Source organism: Hordeum vulgare, chromosome 7H (genome assembly GCF_904849725.1).
Source record: "Hordeum vulgare subsp. vulgare chromosome 7H, MorexV3_pseudomolecules_assembly, whole genome shotgun sequence".
In the NCBI taxonomy this organism is placed as follows: Eukaryota; Viridiplantae; Streptophyta; class Magnoliopsida; order Poales; family Poaceae; genus Hordeum; species Hordeum vulgare.
The window spans coordinates 24,210,571-24,236,114 of NC_058524.1; the positions used below are offsets into that span (position 1 = coordinate 24,210,571).

General features: G+C 42.3%; 1 protein-coding gene across 1 annotated transcript; it reads left to right on the top strand.

Annotated features, from left to right (window-relative positions):
• The first annotated feature begins 2,949 nt into the window (after positions 1-2,949).
• LOC123408079 (disease resistance protein RPM1-like) lies at positions 2,950-5,751 on the top strand. The gene has a single exon (XM_045101279.1). It carries the CDS (start codon positions 2,950-2,952, stop codon positions 5,749-5,751), a length of 2,802 nt encoding a protein of 933 aa, XP_044957214.1.
• The last annotated feature ends 19,793 nt before the right edge of the window (positions 5,752-25,544 follow it).

The window sequence follows — 25,544 nt, forward strand, 5'->3', positions numbered from 1 at the left end:
CATCACATGACCCCTATAGGGTGTGGTAAAAGTTTGGGTGCGTGTTGAATAAGTCTTCGTTGAGGCCGCATGTAAACCGCGCCATCTCCGAGCTAGTGTGTGCATATTGAGAGGGAATGTTACTGGTTTATGAGGAAAGTGTGGGTCATATTGCTCCGTTGGCCTCAAAACTTCTTGTGCTCTCAAATGAGGACATCCCATGACACGTGTGAGGCCCCCGCATTTTTCAGAACCGAATGCAATATTTGACACATTTATTGCTCTCCTAGGGTTTCATCGTCGAAAATTGCAACAAGGCGGCGCATGAAATCATGCCCGAAAGAGGCATGGAAAAATCCTTTTGGATGTCCTTGTGACATGCGTAGGCCTTGTGGAGATGAGGGAGAAGCATGACCTGCCACCGGGTGGCGAAAGTACCTCGATGCCATGCGTGATGCAACCGTTTAAATTCTCAGAAAATTGTACGATGCCATATTTCTTGAGAACTGGCACGGTGGCATCACATGGCCTTTATAGGGAGTGGGAAAAGTTTGGGCGCGTTTAGAATAAGTCTCTCTTGAGGTCCCTTGTAAACCGCATCATCTTCGAGCTAGTTTTTGTGCATTTCGAGAGGGACCGTGACCTGTTTGTGATGGAAGTGCCGGTCATGTTCTTCCGTTGGCCTCGAAACTTCTCGTGATCTCAAAGGAGGCCATCACATGACACGTGCCAGGTCCCTGCATTTTTTGGAACCGCGTGCAATATTTGATACATTCATTGCTCTGCTAGGGTTTGAGCGTCAGAAATTACAGATCTGCAAGACGACGCATGAAATCATGCCCGGAAGCGGCATGAAAAATCCTTTGGGATATCCTTGTGATATGCGTGGAGGGTATCATGGACCTTTTCGAAGAGTAGCTCTCGGTATGTTTGGACTTTTCCGTGCATCCTCTCGATAAACGATGAACCCTATATCTAGGGTTTGACCTTTACCGAGTTGAACCCTCGATAAATGGTGAACCCTAGATCTAGGGTTTGACCTTTACCGAGTGCCGCACCGACATGCTCTCATATGAATCAATCATGAGAGCAATCATGAGAGCCACATATGGCTTGAGTGTCAAAGATGACAACACTTGAAACTATGCAATATGCCTAGCTAGGGGCATAAAACAATAGCGCTTGTTGGGAGGCAATATAATAGTTATGTTTAATTTTTGCTTTTTATTTCTGTTAGTGTGCGATAACATGATTATTGCTTCTGTAATTATTGTTTTTTATGTTTTAGTTAGTGTTTTCATGATTAGTAGAATTGCTATGGTGCAAAAACAAAAACTTTAACGTCCTGTGCAAAAATTTTCTGATTTTGCTGGAATGTCTTTTTAACATGAATTTTTTAGAGAGTATTTCCTTACAAATTCCTCGGGTCTTCCTATTTGTTCAGAATTTTTGGAGTTACAGAAGTATAGGTTCATTACAGATTACTACAGACTGTTCCATTTCAGTCAAATTCTGTTTTTTGCATATGTAGTTTGCTTGTTTTGATGATGCTATGAATTATATCTGGAGGTATAAGCCATGGAGAAGTTAAGATATAGTACCCTATGCTAAAATAAAACAAGAATCAATATGTAACAACACCTTAAAGTATTTGATATGTTGCTTATACTAACGGATCTCACGACGTTTTGTTGAGTTTTATATGATTGAAGTTTTCAAGTTTTGGGTATTGTCTTGATGGACAAAGGACTGAGGAACAACAAAAGGCTAAACCTGAGGATGCCCAAAGCACCCCCAAGGTAATTAATATTCTAGGAAGAGTCAAGCGTTTAAGCTTGGGGATGCCCCGTCTCAATCCATCGGTATGTTACTTGAAGCTATATTTTTATTCGTCATATGATATGAGTTTTGCTTGGAACGTCGTTTGATTTTGTTGAATTTTACTTCCAGTATACCACAACCATTATTTCATAGACACACCTATTTGAGAGAGAGATCACATCATCATAATTTGTTAGAATACTCTATGTGTTTCATTTATATGTTTTGAGCTTAGCATTTGCTCTAATACTTCACTTATATCTCTTTGATCTTGGTAGCGTATAGATTTTAAAAAATATTATGCTTTCGTTTTTTCACTTATTTATTTTTTAAAGGTAATATCTGGTAATGGCCGCGCAGTGGTCGGACCATTAGGAGGTCCTCTTCTTTTTCCGGCTGGCAAGCCGGAAATAGTTCAGCCTCTACTCCTGGCGGCGGAGAAGTCGGGGTGGCAACAGCAAGCCGGTAAAGGAGATGAGGCTGACGCGCCAGTCGCATTCGTTGTAAAAAAAGGAGGTGGCGTCGATGTGGTGAAGGCGATCTAATGGGCGGAGGCGGAGCTACCGATGCGGAGCAGTGGAGTCGGAGGTCGATGGCATCGAGAACCCCGGCAGAGTTCACAGAGAGCGACAGCGGTGGCCGGAGTTGTGTGTTGGCGTGGAGTGAGGAAGCTTCGACCTCCATCTGTGGTTGATTAGTTGATTCCAGTAAAGCTACAAGCGGCGGGAGTAAAGAAGTGAGCTTCGACCTCCATCAGTTGTTTGTTGTCTCCTGGAATCCACCTTTGGAGCTTCTTCCTCGCAATTCCATGCCAATAAACAAGGTGGCTCTTGTTTTCTTCATTTGGCGTTTCTGCTGTCATGCAGTGCTGCCCCTCAAAAGAATCCGTACAAATAGTTTGCGTTTCTGCATATCACACAAGTATATGCGTAGAAAGAAGAATCTAAGGGAAGTATATGCGTCCCTTACTTCGGCACCGTCTTCCCTTTTTCTTGTCATTTTTGAAACCCTCACATTAGTATTCGACTCTGATTGTTCCCAACGATGGCAGAATATCCGAGTGCGTACCCTTGCTGGAATATTCACCGGACATATGCTGATTCTTGGGGAATATACATGATTCTTTGGGGGTCAATGGTTTATAAAACCATGCATCCGATTCCGGTGTCAGTATGCATTCAAGCTCATACAGGCTTGCATGGCATGGCGGAGGCCGTTGTGGGCTCGCTGATCCTTAAGCTTGCGGATGCGCTAGTGAATGAGGTCGTAGAGCTTGCTGGGTCCTTGTTCGGACTCGAGGGATATGCTCTGAAGCCACTATTCTCCGAGATAAGGAAGGTCAAGAGTGAGCTAGAGAGTATTCAGGCTTTCTTGCACGCCGCCGAGAGCTTCAGGGACACTGATGAGACCACTGCTGCATTTGTTAGGCAAATCAGGATCCTTTCCTTCAACATTGAAGATGTCGTCGATGAGTTCACCTACGAGTTGGCGGATGATGGTAGAGGTATGCTTCTCTTCAAGGCGATCAGGAGGTTGGGGCAAATCAAGATATGGAACCGGTTGGCAGGCCGTCTCCGAGATATCAAGGCGGATCTCAGGAGTGCTGCTGAAAGAAGGGGAAGGTATGATCTGAAGGGCATTCAGAGAGACGCAAGGCTGACAGGAAGAAATGGCTCAAATTGGAGTTGCTTAAGATACACTTCCTTTGAAGCAGAGGATGATCCTGTGGGGATTGAGGAGGAAAAAAATTTCTTAATGAAGTGGGTCCAGGATAAGGATCGACGAAACTTGATTGCAGCTGTGTGGGGGATGGGTGGCATAGGCAAGACAACACTTGCTCATCATGTTTATAGTTCTGTCAAGGATAATTTTGACATTTGTGCTTGGGTTACAGTATCACAAAGCTCTGAAGCTGACGATCTGCTGAGGAAAATAGTTGAGGAGTTCCGCAAGAATGATCGGACAAAGGAATTTCCCAAGGATGTTGATGTAACAGACTGTCGAAGCCTAGTGAAGGCGATCTGCTGTTACCTCCAGCACAAAAGGTACATTCTTGTTCTGGACGATGTGTGGAATGTGAATGTGTGGTTTGATTGTAAAGATGCTTTTCTTCATGGCAAGGGCCGGATACTGTTTACATCAAGGATTTACGAGGTAGCATCACTAGCACAAGAATCAAACATAATAAATTTGCAGCCACTTGGAGAACATGATGCACTGGATCTATTCTGTAGAGAGGCATTTCAAAAGGAAGAGAAGAGGATTTGCTCACCAGAGTTATCAGATTTGGCGGGCATGTTTGTAACGAGTTGCAACGGCTTGCCAATTGCTATCAAATGCATTGGGAGATTGTTATCATTCCGAAGCACATGTTTCTCTGAGTGGGAGAAAGTGTACAAAGATATGAAGAAGCAGCTCACTGACAACCCGGTCATGGATATGCACGTAATCTTGAAGGTTAGTTTGGAAGATCTGCCACATAGTGTTAGAAGTTGTTTCCTGTATTGTTGCATGTTCCCAGAGAAATATGTGATGCAGAGAAAATCTCTAGTAAGACTTTGGGTTGCAGAAGGGTTTGTTGAAGAGAGTGAACATAAGACACTCGAGGAGGTGGCTGAGGATTATCTGACTGAACTGATCCACCGGTGTCTATTGCTAGTAGTCAAGAGGAATGACTCTGGATGTGTATATGAAGTTCAAATGCACGACATCTTTCGTGTTTTAGCTCGTTCCAAGGCACGTGAAGAGAATTTTTGCGGTGTCTACAACCCCTTGAAAATTCATGCCATCAGAGAAGCACGGCGTGTATCAACTGAAACAGGGGATATTTCTCTGTTGGCAGAGAATGCTCCGCATCTTCGTTCATTGCTTGTCTTCCACAGTTCGTTTAGCTTCATTTCACTCCGTTCACTAGCAATGAACAACAAGTTATTATCTGTTCTAAACCTGCAAGATAGTTCAATTAAGAGGCTTCCAACAGAGGTGTTTGGCTTGCGTAATCTGCGGTTTCTCGGCCTTAGGCGAACAAAAATCTCAAGTCTTCCAGGATCCATCGGAAGACTAAAAAATTTGCTGGTGTTGGATGCCTGGAAGTGTGAAATACTAAAGCTACCATCGCAAGTTACGAAACTCAATAAGTTGACACATATTATTGTGACTTTGAAGCATGTTGGACCATCATTGCACTTTGTTCCTTCTGTTGGTGTACCAGCTCCTACTGGTATATGCTCTTTGACTAGCCTGCAGACACTTCTGCAGATGGAAGCTAATGCTGAAATGGTCCGTGCCATGGGTGCTCTAGTGGAGTTGAGAACATTCCGTATCAGCAAAGTGCAAGGTTCCCATTGTGAAGATTTGTTCAAGGGTATTGGCAGAATGACTCATCTTACCCGTCTCGGAATCCAGGCAGATGATAACCAGGAAATTTCGCAGCTCAAAGCATTTCAGCCACCTCCCTTACTTCAGAAGCTTTTCTTGCTAGGGGCACTATCCAAGGAATCCTTGCCTAATTTCTTCACCGCATTGAGTAAGCTGAAGAACCTCAAATTTCTGAGGCTTGTTGGCTCACGGCTTAATGAAGAAACATTTTCATATCTTAAGGGATTGGAGAATCTAGTTAAGCTTCAACTTTATGATGCATACACTGGTGATAAGATGTACTTTCATGCAACATCTTTTCCGAAGCTCAGGGTACTGAAAATACGAGGTGGACCACATCTGAATGAAATCATGATAGAAAGAGGCGCCATGCCGAGCTTGGTTGATCTTAAGCTCCTGCTCTGCCCACAGTTGAAGATGCTGCCACATGGTATTGAACATGTGAGTACTCTTGAAGAACTGACTTTGGATACGGCAGAAGAACTAGTTGACAGGGTTCGGCAGAAGGAAGAGACGAGCATTTTTCATGTCCGACGAGTTTTCATTGGGAATCAGAAGTTGCCGGTATCATAGTTTCCTATTCTAAGGTAGGCATCCGCTGAAGATTTTTCCCTTTCTGTGGCCTAATCCTGTGTGATCTCAACTTCATGTTTTCATCTATTGCTTCTTGTACTATCTTTTCGATCACCTGGATCATCAGTTTTATTTTGCTCTCTAGTGTGAGCTTGATCTGAACCAATGTATAGCTATAGGTTTGTTTTAAGCATCGGAAGTTTTATTTTCTGCTCGTGGATGTTCTTTCATCAAGCAATCATTCATGTACTTGTTGTTGTGATTATTTATTGTCGGTGTTAAGCTTTGGTAGCCTTCGTCGAATGCACGAGGTGACCTGCTCGCATAGCGCTTAGAGCAACTATAGCAGACACCGCAAAAGAGGCAAACCCGCAAAAGTCCGACGAGTATGCGGGTTAGGCCCATTTTTTCGGTCACAACAGAGCACGCATACTCGCCCGGTCCGTAAAATAATTTGCCGCGGTCCTGGTCCTGCTAGAGTTGCTAACATATATTAAAATATGTTGCTGTTGCTGAAAATTGTTCAGAAATTGAGAAAATGTCTGCAGTTATAATTTTTTGTTTGGAATATTAGGAAATGTTCCATTTTTCAAATGTGTTTACAAAAATTGAAAAAATGTTCGTGGTTGCAAAATTTGTTCAGAATTTCATAATTTGTACATATATTAAAAATGTTCCGGTTGCCAAAAATTGTTGAGAAATTGAGAACATGTCTGCAGTTATAAACTTTTGTTCGGAATATCAGGAAATGATTCATTTTTCAAATGTGTTTTCAAAAATTCAAAAAATGCTCGTGGTTGCAAAATGTGTTCATAATTTCATAATTTGTACATATATGAAAAAATGTTACTGTTGCCGAAAATTGTTGAGAAATTGATAATGTCTGCAGTTATAAACTTTTGTTCGGAATATCAGGAAATGTTCAGTTTTTCAAATGTGTTTTCAAAAATTCAAAAAATGTTCGTGGTTGCCAAATTTGTTCAGAATTTCATATTTCTTTCATATATTAAAAAATATTCCTGTTGCCGAAAATTGTTCAGAAATTGTGAAAATGTCCGCAGTTATAAACTTTTGTTCGGAATATCAGGAAATTCTTCATTGCATTTGGAAAATGTTCACACATTTCAGGCAGGTAATCCTTCACGGCATTTCAAATTTTCAAGCATTACAGAATATAGTACGTGGCATTTCAAAATATATTTAAATTTTGTACAAATATATATGTGTGTAATTTTAAATTGTACTTTGCATTTCGAAAATGTTCACACATTTGAAAAAATGTTTGGGACATTTCAAAAAACGTATACAATGTATTCAAAAAACAATTGAGGAAGTGTTATTTTCTAACCATGTAATTTTGTCTCTATTTTTTTGGGTCCGTACTGTGTAAATGAGCTTGACTGGGCTGGTCCAGTCTTCTCCGCGCGTCCACCTCGCAGCGCTGCCCAATCTTGGTTTAGCAAATGAACCCAGAGTCCTTTTTAGACCGAGATTGCATAGTTTAGGATGCAATCGAGAAATATTTTGATGTGAGGGTTTGTTTCGCTGATGTTAAGGAGTCGAGCCATGAAAACGTTGCGAAAACTAATGCCATGCATGTGGCCAGAGGTCACGTGCGATCAGCTATGTGGGCCAAAAATCAGTTTTGTAATAGGCCGACCAGAAACCAAATATGTGACACATGCAATGGGTTCAAGACTTGTGCTTGACACGCCAGTGGGAAGTCCCTATTTGACGCACACCCAGCTAACGTTTGGGCATGGGCCGGCCCATTTATATGCCAACACCTTCGCTTTTGGGAACCTTCTAGAGGTTTTCAGCCAGTTTTTTCCTGTTTTGGGAACTTTTTAGAAGATTCCCTGAACCGGTTTTTTATTTTTATTTTGTTTTCTTTTTTCTTTATTCTTCTTTGTTTTTTTTCTGTTTCTGTTTTAAAAATGTTCTGGATTTTCAAGAAATGTTCCAGAATTTGAAAAAAATGTTTTGAAATTTGAAAAATGTTCCAGAAGTTGAAAAAATGTTTCAGAAGTTAAAAAGTGTTCAGGAATTTTAAAAAATGTTCCAGAATTCAAAAAATGTTCCGAAATTTCAAAAAAGTTCCGGAATTTAAAAAAATGTTCTGATATTTTGATTAAAATGTTTCGGATTTTTCAAAAAAAAAGTTCCAAAATTTAAAAAATGTTTCATAATTTGAAAAAATGTTCCGGAATTTGAAAAATGTTCCAGAATTTTGAAAACTGTTCCAGAATTTAGACAATGTTCAGGAATTTAAAATATTGGTCAAGAATTCGAATAAAAATTCTGGATTTGAAAAAATGTTCCGGAATTTACAAAACGTTCTGATATTTTTACTAAAATGTGTCGGATTTTTCAACTGCTGGTCGCTAACTTTTTTTGTAGTCTCCAGATTCGCTGCTGGTCGCTAACTTGAACCGGCAGGTAGGATATCCTCCTGTGCGTGCGGCCAGCAATTTTTCATAGAGAGCGACAAATAGGACCTCCCACGCCAGTGCATAGTCCTGTATGCATGGATTCCGGAGGTGTACGGCCTCGTTTGGTCCAAAGGAAAACAGGAAACCCAGGAAGATTAACCACAAAATAAATCAAGTCCGCTTTAACCACAAAAGGTATTATATCAACCAATGCTTCTACGCTTTAGTGAAACAAAGGAGATTACGAAGGATTATGCACCTGCCAAAGTGGAGCCAAAGTTTAGAATGCCACCTCGACTGTTACGGATTGAAGATGATATCCCGCTTCGGTACAACCCCCTTGTAATACGTATAAAGGATAATATAAACTTTATCCATATATGTATGTATGCGCCATATACACCTCGACTGGGCCGGCCCACGAGATGACTGCAGTAGTAATCTTAGAAAGAATACCTGCTAACCACATGGCAAATAGGTGTTGGCGTCTAATATTGCACGCCCCTTTTTTAAGAACTAAGTACAACGCAGAATCTGGGCTACTTTTAGAAACTGTGAAGAATTTTTTAAAACCAGTACTTTGTTCTATTAGGAATATGCTCTAGAGGCAACGATAAATAGTTATTATTATATTTCCTGTTTAAAGATAATCATTTATTATCCATCATATAATTGTATTGAATGAAAACATAGATACATGTGTGGATACATAGACAAAACAATGTCCCTAGCAAGCCTCTAGTTGGCTAGCCAGTTGATCAATGATAGTCAAGTTTTCTGACTATATGCAAGTGTTGTGACTTGATAACTAGATCACATCATTAGGAGAATCATGTGATGGACTAGACCTAAACTATGAACGTAGCATATTGATCGTGTCGTTTTATTGCTATTGTTTTCTGCGTGTCAAGTCTTTGTTCCTATGACTATGAGATCATATAACTCACTGGCACCGGAGAAATACCTTGTGTGCATCAAACGTCGCAACGTAACTGTGTGACTATAAATGTGCTCTAGAGGTATCTCCAAAGGTGTTCGTTGAGTTAGTATGTATCAAGACTGGGATTTGTCACTCCGTGTGATGGAGAGGTATCTCGGGGCCCACTCGGTAATACAACATCACACACAAGCCTTGCAAGCAATGTGACTAAGTGTAAGTCACGGGATCTTGTATTACAGAACGAGTAAATAGACTTGTCGGTAACGAGATTGAAATAGGTATGCGGATACCGACGATCAAATCTCGGGCAAGTAACATACCGAAGGACAAAAGGAATGGCATACGGGATTATATGAATCCTTAACACTGAGGTTCAACCAATAAGATCTTCAGAGAATATGTCGGATCCAGTATGGGAATCCAGGTCCCGTTATTGGATATTGACCGAGGAGTTCCTCGGGGCATGTCTACATAGTTCTCGAACCCGCAAGGTCTGCACACTTAAGGTTCGATGATGTTTTAGTATAGTTGAGTATATGTGTGGTTACCGAATGTTGTTCGGAGTCCCGGATGAGATCACAGGCGTCATGAGGGTTTCCGGAATGGTCCGAAAACAAAGATTGATATATAGGATGGTTTCATTTGGTCACCGGAAAGTTTCGGGCAATTCCGGCAGTGTACCGGGAGTGACGAATGGGTTCTAGGAGTTCACTGGGAGGGGCCCACCCACCCAAGAGTGAGCCCAAGGCACTAGGGTGGCGCCACAAGTCCTTAGTGGGATGGTGGAGTCAGCCCAAGGGGGCCATGGCGCAACATAAGAAAATACCACAGGAAAATAGAAGAAAACAGGAAAGAGGGAGGTGGGAAGGAAGAGGACTCCTCCTCCTTCCCAAACAGAATTGGAGGAGGAGTCCTCCTCCTCCCTTGGCCGGCGCACCTTGAGGCCTTGTGCCTCAAGTCTAGCCCTCCCCCTCCCTCATATATATATTGGTTGATTTAGGGTTGATTTGAGACACAACATTGCCACATGCAACTCAAACCTATACCACGTAGTTTTACCTCTAGATCGGATTTCTACGGAGCCCTGCAGGAGTAGATCATCACCACCACCGGAGCACCGTCACGCTGCCGGAGAACTCATCTACTTTTCCATCTTGCTTGCTGGATCAAGAAGGCCGAGATCATCATCGAGTTGTACGTGTGCTGAACGCGGAGGTGCTGTCCGTTCGGCGCTAGATCGGAACGGATCGTGGCACAGATCGCGGGACGGTTTGTGGGACGGTCCGAGGGATATGAAGACGTTCCACTACATCAACCGCATTTCTTAACGCTTCCTGTTATGCGATCTACAAGGGTACGTAGATCCAAATCTCCTCTCGTAGATGGACATCACCATGATAGGTCTTCGTGTGCGTAGGAAATTTTTTTGTTTCCCATGCGACGTTCCCCAACAGATCCTATCTCAGACTTCATGGCCTCTAGCCATTTGTTGGAATCCGGGCCCACCATTGCTTCTTCATAATTTGCAGGTTCATTGTTGTCTAACAACATGATTGATAAGACAAGATTATTGTACCACTGAGGAGCAGTACGTGATCTTGTCGACCTGCGAGGTCCAACAGTAACTTGATCTGAAACTTCGACAGAGGTTTCACCTTGCCCTGCGCCACCATCTAGAGGGATTAGAGGTTCGGCAACCTCATCAAGTTCTATCTTCCTCCCACTCAATTCTTTCGAGAGAAACTCCTTCTCAAAAAAAGCTCTGTTCTTAGCAACAAACACTTTGCCCTCGGATCTGAGATAGAAGGTGTACCCAACTGTCTCCTTTGGGTAACTTATGAAGACGCATTTTTCGCTTTGGGTTCCAGCTTTTCAGGTTGAAGCTTTTTGACATAAGCATCACATCCCCAAACTTTAAGAAACGACAACTTTGGCCTCTTGCCATACCACAGCTCGTATGATGTCGTCTCAACAGATTTTGACGGTGCCCTATTTAAAGTGAATGCAGCTGTCTCTAATGCATAATCCCAAAACGATAACGGCAAACCGGTAAGAGACATCATAGATCGCACCATATCTAACAAAGTACAATTATGACTTTCAGACACACCATTACGCTGTGGTGTTCCAGGCGGTGTTAATTGTGAAACGATTACACATTGTCTCAAGTGAGCACCAACTTGAAACTCAGATATTCACCCCCACGATCAGAACGTAGGAACTTGATCTTCTTGTTACGATGATTTTCAACTTCACTCTGAAATTGCTTGAACTTCTCAAATGTTTCAGACTTGTACTTCATCAAGTAGATATATCCATACCTACTCAAATCGTTAGTGAAGGTGAGAAAATAACGATATCCGTCGCGTGCCTCCACACTCATTGGACCGCACACATCGGTATGTATGATCTCCAACAAGTCACTTGCACGCTCCATTGTTCCGAGAACGGAGTCTTAGTCATCTTGCCCATGAGGCATGGTTCGCACATGTCACGTGATTCAAAATTAAGTGACTCCAAAAGCCCATCGGAATGGAGTTTCTTCATGCGCTTTACACCAATATGACCTAAGCGGTAGTGCCACAAAAATGTGGCGCTATCATTGTTAACTCTACATCTTTTGGTCTCAATGTTATGTATATGTGTGTCATCACAATCAAGATTCAATATGAACAATCCTCTCACATTGGGTGCATGACCATAAAAGATATTACTCATAGAAATAGAACAACCATTATTTTCTGACTTAAACGAGTAACCGTCTCGCAATAAACAAGATCCAAATATAATATTCATGCTTAACGCAGGCACTAAATAACAATTATTTAAGTTCATAACTAATCCAGATGGTAACTGAAGTCAGATTGTGCCGACGGCGATTGCATCAACCTTGGAACCATTTTCCACGCGCATCGTCACTTCATCCTTCGCCAGCCTTCGTTTATTCCGCAGTTCCTGCTTCGAGTTGCAAATATGAGCAACAGAACCGGTATCAAATACCCAGACACTACTACGAGAGTTGGTTAAGTACACATCAATAACATGTATATCACATATACCTGATTTTTCTTTGACCCCTTCTTATCAGCCAAATACTTGGGGCAGTTGCGCTTCCAGTGACCCATCCTCTTGCAATAATAACACTCTATTTCCGGCTTAGGTCCAGCCTTGGGTTTCTTTGTTGGATTGACATATCCTCATATGTGTATTAATAAAATGTAGTCTGTTGATTTTATTACAACTTTTCTGGCGTTGGAAGTCCATGTACTACATGTTCTTAAATGTTTTCCACTAGGTTTTACTGTCATTGTGTGGCTAAGAAATATAACTGTCTGGCCTCGGTCTTGCTAGTGACACGAAACGTCTACCATAAGCGTATAGCAGCCTATAATCTAACCCCGTATAATTTTAAGGAAACCAACGAGTAGGTATATAAGAAGTCACATCCCTAGAGATCGATAACAAGATGCATGTTCAAGCAGAGAAGAACATACTTCATGTTAGTGATTGACACAAGAGACACATGTTTCTCGTCCACGAAGAAAAATAGTTACAACTGTCATGAAATGTCATTGCCAGGTTGAGGTTCGTCCACCATGCTAGTGGTGTCCTCCATGCCCCTTCTAGCCATGATCTTTTCCTTCTCTGTCATTTTGATCAGTGGTCTTGTGTCCACCCGGTCAAGTTGGGAGTCTAGCTATATAGATGCTCTAAGCCTCTCGGTCCACAAGCCAATCCACAAATACTTTACATAAAGTGGATATAAAAAATGATACTTTTAATATATTAATTTTAAACAAATATATTTTTGATAGTCTTTGGCTGGACCAAGATTAGTCTTGGCCTTTTGATGTCAGAATTTTGAAATGGATCTGGTCCTTTGCAAGAAACTGGGCAGTCCGGGTGGCCATGTTCCACTCGGTGTTAGTGGACATTTTGTGTTACTTGTGGATTTCCATGTTTCATGTTCTGGATTTGCACTATTTAGACATATGTATGTGAGTCAATGTTGAAAAGATTTGTCCCAGTGTGTGAGTGAATCACAATCTTAACTATCTTTTTTACATCTGCACATACAACTTCAAAGTTTCTATCCATAACGAGTTTTGGGCATCAATTTTTCATGTGACACGGGTCTAGATAATAACAAAATATAAGATCAACCAAATAATTTACTAAATGCATATTATTATATTGTCCAATGAAGAACATCATAACTAAAAACTCGACATCTCATTAATATTTTTAACCTAGATATATGGTTTCACAAGAAGGTGCATGCCCGCACAATCAAAGATGACGCTGGTGGTTCAGCACCCATGCATGTTGGGCTTATTTGGACACATTTCCGAATCTTTAGTACTACGATAAGTGTAGAACTGCTACAAAAAGCATGTCCAAGTTGCTCAAAGAATTTGTCACATCCATCGAGGAGGAAAAATTGCAACATGGGAAACGAAAAGTGTTTCCAACAGTTAACAAAGAGATATATAGAAGAAAGAAGACACCAAACTCGAAAGTATTCGGCTAGCAAAACCAATCTGCAAGGAATGGAGGTAGTACATAGGAAACCATTCGAGATTGCATATTGTTGAGCTGGTTGTGACAAGCTTAGTCAACAACTCTAATTATTTAGAACCTGATTACTATCTACCAAGATTAAAGGTGAATGTTCCATATAATTTAATTTTTTTTTCTATACCACAGAGCCAACCCGCATGATATAAGCATATTTATATTGATGAATTTGTTGATTTTCATTAGAGGCTTTCCTAGATCTGGATGTCCATGTACTACAAGATCTGAAATAGTTTCTACTAGCTGTTACCCTCAATGAGTGGAAAAGAAAGATGAGTTGTTGGCCTTGGTCTTTGCTTGTAATAGGCAAATTCTACCACTGGTGTGTATAATAGCCTGAAAGTTCATCCCGTTTAATCAGGGACGAAGCTAGAAAATTTTCTTATCGGGGTCATCTCTTAGTTATCTGTAATTTAAGGGGGTCATCTTACTAAAATAGCTAGTTGTTAGTACTAATTGATGAAAGGATTTCAGAATTCCATTGGGGTCAACTGACCCCAATGCTACTGTACCAGCTCCGTCCCTGCGTTTAATTAGAGGGAAACCAAAGAGTGAGGGATATAAGAAGCCACATGTCAACAGCAAGATGCACACCCAAGTAGTGGCGCGTGGCCTTCTTAATGTTTGCGATTGACATCAAAAGACACATACATGCCTTGTGAACGAGGAAAACCGACTATAACTAGCCCAATGTGTCATGAATTGTCGATGCAAGACGAAGTGCCATCTACCACGCTAGTCGTATCCCCCACGTCTTCTATCCCTCGGGCCAACACAGCCCGTTTCTTCGACTAGTACGCCTCCACCTTCAGTTGATGTCTCCTTCCCGATTCCTCATATTCATAAGTTTTATTTTCACCATTCTTTTGTTGCTTTCAAAGTTTCCTTCTAACTAGTCACTGCATGTGAGACATCCCAACTACATTGTTTTGGATTTTTCATTGGGCAAGCGCTAGTAGAGCAACATGTATATATGCCCAGAGATATCGGTACACAATGACACAAGTTGTCCGTGGGTCAGGCCTGGCCCAAAACCAGACAACCAAGCATGTCTTAACATCACTTGTCAACCAAAACCGACTAGCCCATAAGTCACAAATACTTTAGGTTACTAGTTTTATAAATAGATACATTAAAATAATTATTTGAAACTGATTAATTTAATAAGTTGAATTCTAAACAGTTTAATTTTACCTCTTTTAGGATGGAACAAGGTCCATCTTGGCCTTTTGATGTCAGCCTTATCAAATCTTGGCCCTAAATTCGGACTTATAAGTGGTACAAACAGATTCCGCTCAAGGCTAACGAACATTTTGTGTGTTACATACGCATATTTACGTTCCAAGATCTGGATTTGCACTATTCAGTTTTGGGTTTTAACTTGTGATCTAACACCGGTCGGGCTAGCGAGTGACAAAAGTAGAAGATCACCTTAACAATTTACTAAATGCATATTATTATATTGATGGTTGAATAATATCATAAGTAGAGACAAGTGCTCCCGTACTTAACCTAGGCATGTGGATTCACAATAAGGTGCCTATCAACACTTTTAAGGACCGAGCTGGTGATTGAGCACAGGCCGGGTTGGGTCTCTTTGGACGCAATTCTAAATCCCGAGTAGTAGGTTAATGACAAGATTTTCTCGGGCTTTCGGTCCTACTCCAAGGGTCAGTTACTAGAACAATTGCACAAAATCCTATCTAGTGTGCGCAAAATAATCATTTCATCCATCCCTTGGACGAAAGCAACAAGGATTTTTTTTTCTATACATTTAACTAAGATCACCTATATTTCAAAAACTACAATACTCACCAGACAAGATGTTTGTAGACGTATGGTGACAAAAAAAATGAAGAGTACTACATCCATTTCAAACTAATTGAAGTTATGAGTTCCCCATAAGTCAAATTTGTTCGACCATGTTTAAAGAAAAAATATGCCAACATCTACAACACCAAATTAGCATTATTTGATATCGTAGATATTAGCATTTGTCTATAAAGTTTGGTCAAACTAGAAGAAATATAATTTCAGAAAAATATAGAATTCCAATTATTTTTGGAACGAATGACTATTTGGAACTGATGGAATCTTCGAGGGGGAGGAAGTGAGGGACTGAAGTAGGCTACTCAAGTTATATCATCTCGAACCCCCCCCCCCCCCCACACACACACACTTTCCCCCTATATGTTCAAGTGGACATCCCAAAGAAAGTATGGACAAGAGAGAGAAAAAAAATCCCGCCCCATCAGACCCCATACTCAGCCTATTTGCCTAGGTTGTCTGACACCCCCTCAAACCTAGGCCCCACCTGCATACACATTTCCATCTTTTCCCTCTCTCCCCCCCTCTCTCGTTTCCGTGGGCAAGATGAGGATGGAGCATGAACGGCGGCTCCATCGTCATGGGAAGTCGTTCCCCCGCCAACAGAGCCTTCGTCGCTCGTGCCCCTCTCTGACACCTGCATTCGAAGCTCGAGGGGTGCTGGCAGCCGACCTCACACTTGACATGTTTGTTGAAATGCCTAAAATGAGAAGGATAAATTTAGGGGTGTAGTTGTGCACGCGAACAAAGAAGGGTTCACCATGGACATGCTCCATGGACATACAAATGGTCAAATTAGTTCATCATGTCATCTATCGACGGGCAAGTAGGAAGGGCATGCCCGGAAGGGTGCATTGGGTCTTGATGAGTACAAACGAGCACCCCTGGAAAAAAAGTAGTACAAATAAGGACCATGTACCTGCAGGGTTGAGTGACACATGATCTGGGTTTCTACCGACACATATAGGAACCTCAAATATGGATGTGGGGTATCTGTTCGTGATCGAGCTCATGTGCTCTCGGATGAACATTATATTTGAGAAGGGGTAAATTAAATCAAAAAATCTGAAAAAAATCAGACATTAAGAAATGTTTGGGTGGTTGCAAACTTTTATCATGAAATAACTTTCGTTAAAATCGTGGCAAATAAAACAAAATTGATGCTCTGAAAATGATACTTTCAAAAGCATTTTGAAGCTTTCGTATTTTTATTTTTACTGTCATGACTTCCACGAATGTGACTCCCTAACGAAAGTTGACGAGCACTCCACACATTCTATGTTGTTAGCCAAAAAAGACAGATTTAACAAAAATCAGTTTACTGTTTATGCTAGAAGAATTTGAGCTTGCGCTGGGAGAAAGGCACTTTGGCTCAGATATCATGTTGTGCCGTGAGGGTGCGTGCCACGAGCTGGTACATAAGAGCATCTACGGTTGGAATTTGCAAATTTGGTCCCTCAAAAGTCCATGGACGAGCCCGGTCAGTGACCGGGCATGTTCTCTATTTGTTCATCCGCGCAGCCACGCTCCTCATTTTCTTTCGCATATGTCCAGCCACTTGCACATGATTGATGAAGAGGAAAAGAGAGAAATACAAGAATAAGTAAAGAAAAGGAAAAGGTGTTCCGGAGTGGGGACGCGTCTACGTGACGGACTGATCGGGCGTGTCCGGACGCGTCCGCGAGCCCTCATGTCCTCCCTATATTTGAAATGGATATGAGGGTTCACCGACAGCCTAGACGAATAGAGATGATATCAGAGGTCCCGTTGGGTCATTTTTTTTCCTTTTCTTTTGTCCGGTCACGAACCGAACTTGTCCACGGGCGTATGAGGAATCGTTTGTGGCGTTCGGCTGTAGATGCTCTAAAGGCACAGTCTTCACACGGTGTATGCCCACCAGCCCGCCACAACTCCACAACAACTCTATTTCCAGCTACAGTTTCTTCTTCCATTCCTTTATTTTTTCCGGGATCACCGACAGCTATAGATCTCTCCACGAGGCTTGATGATGAACCGACCACACGAAAGCAAAACTTGATCACTGCTGCAAGTCGGCAGGTCGGCACCCAGAATCTGAAGCAAGTCGGCAGAGTTACCATGGATCACTGCTGCAAGTGAGAGAGTACATGGATCCCCCGAGAGAAAAGAATGCTGCAGTGCCCACCATTTTGCTTACTGTGAGCCGCTGGTAGATCCTGTCGGTGTGCCGACGAGGTCACTAACTCTAATTAATCTTGAAAATCAAGCCGGTTATCTTAGGTCCGCATGAGTATATAATTTACAAAAATTCATGGTATGAACAGAAATCGTACGGAGGTGAACGGAAGCTAGCTCCATGCAGGGTCAACGCACGGGGGGTCATGCGCAGATGAACGGAAGCCCAGGTCAAAGATCCATAGATTTGTTCCAAGGCATGAAGCAAAGATCCATAGATTTGTTCCAAGGCATGAAGCAAATGCAGGGTCCAATGCTCGTACTTGGTTCCATGAGCACAAGAGTTTGGATTCTTACCATATGGAAATGATCTGAGATCATTCGTCAAAGTCGCTCATCCATGGATGATACACCATTCAATAGTCGGTGAGAAAGAATTGCGGTCATCTCAATAGACTCAGAACACAATGGCCAAGTCGTGTGCAAATCATGGAGGAAGTAGGAGGTTCTACGTGTTGGTCATTTGGCCAAATATGCTATATGTGTTGGTCATTTGACCACATATGTTTTATGTTGGTCATTTGGACGAATATTCACATTGTTGACCATGTCATTTTTTAGCTAACCTTCGAGTGCATGCACATTGTACATGAAGTTGGAGTAGAGGAACTTCATCCTCACGCATGGTTGGTTGAAGTTTAGTTGGAAACCAAAGTAGCTTCTATCCATTGCCCGTACCGTCAAGACTGTAGACATCGACAATGAAAGCGAAGGTGCTGATCCAATCGTCTGAAAAAAACGAGAGCCAGCCAAGAAGGTAAAAAGGGATCCAAGGAGGAAGTGGGTGGAGGAAAGGAGAAGCAAGAAGGGGCGGTAGGCAAGATGAGAAGTTTGAGGGCATCAGTGACAAGAAGGAGGAGTCATGTGTCAAGCGCTATGACATTATAGAGCGAAAGAATGTAGAGAGGTTTGACATCTTTTCGTGAATGCGATGGAGAAGAAGATCAACCGCAAAGAAAGGTAGACCGAACTCAAAGATAATAAGACCACGCTTTAAAAGAGGAGGTTTGAGATCGCAGACGCTTTGGGGAAACCAAAATTTTGACCACAAAGATTAAATAATTAGATCGTGATGTGGCAAAGATCAAGCAACCTTCCGTGCATAGATGTTGAAGCGTTTAACGCATACATGGTGAAGATGGAATATCTGGACGAGGTGACGGCAGAGTGGTGATGGATGGGGCACGAAAAGCCTGTCTGGGATGTCGAAATAGGTTGGAACGTCGTACCCATCCTGGACGACGGCTGCGTGTTTATATAGAAGGGGCGCGACTCCCTGATAGCGTACATTGTTGAGATTACAACTTGGAGATAAAGCAAAGCCTAGAGATAGAGATAGTTGTTTAAGTTACAAACAAGATCTTTATATCTAAACAACCTAGTCTATCTTTATCTTAACCGAGACTATATCCTCAACGGTATAGGGACTATCCCATGTTTAACATGGGAGAGCAAAATGTACGCGGACTGCCGGACTAAAACTTTTGCGATAAGGCACATGAATAAACTTACGAACATTTGCCTTTTTTGATTGTGAAGAGTGCAAAGATATGCACCTCATCAAATTGCTTTGATTAACATCTGCAATCCAAAGGTATTCCGTTGGAGCAGGATCTAGGTGGACTTTTTCGGCATTGGATAGCCGGCACCCTATCCGTGTCAGTGAGTTAGTTTTGTAACATAGTGTTCAAGATGCCCTTAGGATTTCTGATAAATTTGGTCGACGCCGCCGCTATTTCAAATGTGGTAGATGTGGATGTTGCTATTGTAAGGGAAGGAACGGGTACCCTTGCTTGTGAGAAGCTAGAGGGGACGTGGCCGATACCTACACCGTGATGCACGAATAGCCTGTTGGGAGGGCAAAATTTACGCGGACTGCCCCGGACTAAAACTTTTGTGATTAGGTTCATAGAAGAACTTATGAACATCCGCCTTTTTTTGTGAAGATTGCAAACTTATGCAGCCCATCAAATTGCTTTTAATTAACATTTGCACTCTATATGTATTTGGATGGAGCTGGATCTCGACAGACTATTTCGACACTGCGTTGGATATGCGTCCGTGTCCGTGACAGCATACAGAAGGTCACTGAGTCAGTTTCTCGCACAGTGTTGGAGATGTCCTTAGGCTTCGTGATAGATTTGGATGTGGACGTGGATGCTGCTATTGGCAGGGACGTGATGCTAACCTTGCTTGTGAGATGCTCGAGGAGACTAGCCGCAGTGGGGCTGCCAGTCTAGCAAGATGTTGGGCAATATTCTTCAGACATCGTCCCGTTCTCGGTGTCTCCTATTCATAATGCTCTTTGCACACTTATTTTATTTTTCATTCCCTTGTCTCACCTTCGTACTAGCAACAGAAATGTGTCTTCGTCCATTACATACATCGAAAGAGTTTGATCCCAAAGACAAGTATATATACGTGAGAGAAGATGGAACAGTAGAGAACATTTATGCACAAACTCGGTGGAAGTACGAGCACACTTCTGCATTGATCCATGTCCTGTATACATTAGAAAATATACGACCTGGGCTTGTATACGTGTGCGCATGTGCACCTTTGTTCTGGAAGAGATCCTAGAGCATCTGAGCAAAAATCACTATTTTAACCTTGTTAGAAAATTTTATCACGAAATATTCACTCAGATTTTATTTCACAATCTTATTCTTTTCAACAACACCACAAGCTATGACGTTTTTGCTACACGTCGCAACGCAGACATGGTTTGAATTTTTACTTGACCACGACCTAGCCAAGCCTCCTACGGGCAGCAATGACATGGTTCATGGCATTTTTAGTAACGCAATGGTCCATGGCGTTAAATGCCATGGCCCATGGCGTTTCCGCCTTAAAAAGAAAGACATGCTCTTCGGCATTTTCAATAATGCGTGCACACGATCGCTTATCTATTCAGAAAAGAAAGCTGACTGGTTGGACGTGTCAAGTACCGGAAGAATCAGATTGTAAAATAAAATCTGGAAGAGTTCAAATCGAGCTAAATTTACCGAGAGTGATCAAAACAGTGAAAACGTCCGAGCACAGTGTTGGATATGCGTCCGTGTCCGTGACCGCATCCGGATGGTCAGTGAGTAAGTTTCGTCGCACAGTGTTGGAGATGTCCTTAGGCTTCGTGATAGATTTGGATGTAGACGTGATAGATTAGGCTTCGTGATGCCAACCTTGCTTGTGAGATGCTCGATGAGACGTAGCCGCAGTGGGGCTGCCAGTCTAGAAATCTAGAAAGATGTTGGGTAACGTTCTTCAGACATCGTGGCAAATAAAACAAAACTGATGCTCCGAAAATGATAATTTCAAACGCATTTTGAAGCTTTGATAGCTTTGATATTTTTTTTTTGTCATGACTTCCACGAATGTGACTCCCTAACCAAAGTTTGTGAGCACTCCAAACATTCCATGATGTTAGCCAAAAAAATCATTTTACTGTTTATGCCAGAAGAATTTGAGCTTGAGCTGAGAGAAAGGCGCTTTGGCTCACATATCATGTTGCGCCGTGAGGGTGAGTGCCACGAGCTGGTACATAAGAGCATCTATAGCCGGTACTCGCAAATTTGTTTCAAGGCATGAAGCAGATGGCTGTTTAGACTATCGTCGGAAAATGAGGGTTTGTGGGTACAAATTCTGAAGAATAAGTACTTACACATCAAAACCTTATTTCAAGTTACAGCACGACCAACTGATTCTCCTTTCTGAAAGGGGTTGATGCGGATAAAAAATGCTTTCTTCAGAACAACTAGGTTTATCATAGGCAATGGTGAATCTACTAGTTTCTGGGAAGACACTTGGTTAAGGGAGATGCCTTTAGCTATTCAATACCCGCGGTTGTATCATATTGCACAACGTCGACAAGCGTCTGTTGCGTCAATACTTAGTGAGATTCCTCTAAATATTCAATTCCGTAGATCTCTCATTGGCGATAGATGGATTAGTTGGTTGCACCTCGTGAGAAGGTTGATGGACGTTAGCCTCTCTCACACACCTGATCGTGTGTATTGGAAGTTGACCACAAACGGAATATTCACGGTAAAATCTATGTACATGCATCTCATAGATTCAACACCTATTCCAAAATCTGCGCATATTTGGAAGATAAAAGTTCCTCTTAGAATCAAAGTCTTCATGTGGTTTGTTCACAAAGGAGTTATTCTAACGAAGGATAATCTTGCCAAGCGAAACTGGAATGGTAATACTAGATGCAACTTCTGTCCGAATAAGGAAAGTATTAAGCACCTCTTTCTCGATTGTCCTATGGCTAAACTGGTTTGGCGGTCTCTGCACATTGCTTTTAACATCACCCCCCTAATAGTATAAACACGTTATTTGAGATGTGGTTACAGGGGGTTGATGTAAACACTGCTAAACTTATTCGCATGGGTTCTTGTGCACTCTTGTGGGCTGTATGGAACAACAGAAATGATTTGGTTTTTAATAGACAATGCGACTTTAACTTCTTGCAGGTTATCTTCAGGGCTACCGCACTGATCTGCACATGGTCGTTACTCACTCCTGTGGAAGCCAGGGAGCCTATGGTTACTGGGTGTGTCCGTTGGGAGATGGTAGCACAGGATATCTTCAACCGGTTTGGATGACGTCATGTTAATAGGATAGGTGTTTAGTCATCTATATATTTTGTCGTCTCCGGCTTGGGCAAGAAAGATGCCTTGTATCGTCCTTTTTTATTTTTGTTGCTCACTTTTTGTACTTTGTCCGAGACTTCATTTCGATTTTAATATATTTGGCCGTATGCATCTCTCGATGCAGAGGCCGGGGCTCAGCCTCCATTTCGAAAAAAACGCCCACGGACGAGCCCGATCAATGACCGGACGTGTTGCCTATTTGTCCATCCGCGCAGCCACAGTCCTTGTTTTCCTTTTTATATGTCCGGTCACTTGCACGTGATTGATGAAGAGAAAGAGAGAGAAATAAAATAATGAATAAATAAATGAAAAAGGTGTTCCGGAGTGGGGACGCGTCCTATGAAGTGGACAGATCTGGCGCATCCAGGCGCATCCGCAAGTTCTCATATCATCCCTATATTTGAGATGGATATGAGTATTCGCGAACAGCCCGGACGAATAGAGATGATATAAAGGGTCCGGTTGGGTCGCTCTTTTCCTTCTCTCTTTTATACAATCATGTATCGTACTCGTCAGCGGACGCATGAGGGGTCATTTGAGACGTCCGATTGTAGATGCTCTAAAGGCAGACTCTTCACACGGTGTATTCCCACTAGACCCCACAACTCCACAGCAACTCTATTTCCAGCTACAGTTTCTTCTTTCATTCCTTTCTTTTACCGGGATCACCGGCAGCTACAGATCTCTACACACAGCCCACGAGGCTTGATGATGAACCTACCACACGAAAGAAAACTTGAGCTGGTACTGTCTCCTGTGAGCTCTGAATCTGAAGCAAGTCGGCAGGGTTACCATGGATCATTGCCTCAAGTGAGAGAGTGCCTGGATCCCCCGAAAGAAAAGAATCCTGCAGTGCTCACCATTTTGCTTACTGACAGCCGCTGGTAGATCCTATCGGCGTGCCGATGAGGTCGATAGCGCTAATTAATCTTCAAAAGCATGCCGGTGATCTTAGGTCTGCATGAGTATATAATTTACAAAAATTCAAGTAAGCGTAAGCTAGCTCCATGCAGGGTCAACGCATGAGGGATCACACGGAGGTGAACGGAGGCGGAGACATAGCCCTGGCCGTCGGTCAGGTCCGTCAGGTCCAGGCATGCCTAGTGCCCTGATCTACGGCCAGGTCAAAGATCCATAGATTTGTTTCAAGGCATGAAGCAAAGAGGCTCAACCTTTTGGTTCAATGTTGGTATTTGGTTCCATGACCAAAAGAGCTTGGATCCCTACCATATGAAAGTGATCTCAGATCATTCGCCAAAGTCGCTCATCCATTGATGATACACCATCCAATAGTCGGTAACAAAGTATTGCGGTCATCTCAATAGATTCATGAAAGAATGGCCAAGTGGTGCGCAAACCGTCGAGGAAATAAGTGGTTCTATGTGTTGATCGTTTGGCCGGATATGCTATATGTGTTGGTCATTTGGCCAGATATGTTCTATGTTGGTCATTTGGCCGAATACCCACATATTGTTAAACGTGGCATTTTTTGCTAGCCCTTCCGTGAATGCACATTGTACTTAAAGTTGGAGGAGAAGAACTTCATCCTCAAGCATAGTTGGTTGAAGTTTAATGGACAACCAAAGTGGCTTATATTCATTGCCCGTACCGTCAAGACGACATCCGTCGAAAATGAAGATGGTAATCCAACCAAACAAACAAAATGAGAGCCAGCCAAGAAGGTAAAAAAGGAGGGTCGAAGGAGGAAGTAGGAGGAGGAGATGAGAAGTGAGAAGGGGCGACGACCAAGATGGCGAAGAAGTTCGAGGGCATCATGGACAAAAAGGAGGAGGCATGTGTCAAACGCCATGACATTACAAGGGAAAGAAAGTAGATAGGTTTGACATCTTCATGGCTGGGACGGAGAAGAAGATCAACCGCAAAGAGACGAAAACCAAACTCAAAGAGAACAAGACCAAGCTTTAAGAGAGGAGGGTTGAGATCGCGGCAGCTTCGAAGGAAACCAAAAAATTGACCATGAAGATTGAATAGTTGGATCATAATTCCGCGAAGATCATGCAAGCCTTCCATGCATGGATGTTGAAGCCCTTAACGACATAGATGGAGGAGATGTGATCTCTGGAGGAGGTTGCGGCAGAGTGACGATAGGGGGCACGAACTACCTGTCTGGACTGGAAGGGTCAAATTTACGCTTACTATCAGACTAAAACTTTTGTGATCAGGTGCATGAAAAAACTTATGAACGTCTGCCATTATTTTATTGTGAAGATTTAAACTTATGAACCTCATCAAATTGCTTTTGGGTTAACATTTGCACTCCAAATACATTCGGATAGAGTCGGATCTAGGCAGACCTTTTTCAGCACAACGTTGGATATACGTACACTGCCCGATCCGGATGGTCGGTAAGTCAGTTTTGTGGCACAGTGTTGGAGCTGCCATTAGGCTTCCTGATAGATTTGGTCGACTCGGGTGCTAATTGAGATGCCGTAGACGTGGATGTTGCGATTGGAAGGGAAGGGACGATACCCTTGCTTGTGAAAAGCTCGAGGGGATGTGGCCGATACCTACATCGTGATGCAGGAAGGCCCGGAGTGGGGCTGCCTGTCTAGGACGATGTTGCAGAACATTTGTCAAACATGAACTCGTTCCTGGTGTCTCCTATTCATAATGTTTTTTTTGCACGCTCTTTTTTTTCATTTCCTTGTCTCTCCTTCGTACTAGCTCTTTTTTGCCTGTCTCATATGTGACCTACTTAAAATGATAGCAACAGAAATGTGTGTTCGTCCATTACGTACATCGAAAGAGTTTGATGCCAAACACAAGTATACATATGCACAAACTCGGTGGAAGTACGAGCACACTTCAACATTGATTCATGTCCTGCATACTTTAGTAAAGACGACCTGGGCTTGCATACATGTGCGCATGTGCACCTATGTATTGAAGTTTTGAAAACATCGGGGAAAAAACGGAATGTTAAGAGGATGGTGTTTTATTACCACACAAGATTTTAAATTAAAACGCATTATGAGATGCGAGCTATGAAAAAGACAAAATCAGCTCTGAATAGTGTCAAATAATAATGTCACTATTCAGGGCTGAAATTTGTCTTTTTCGTAGCTCACATCTCGTAATTTGTTTCAACTTGAAATTTTATGTGACAATAAAACATCATCCGGTTAA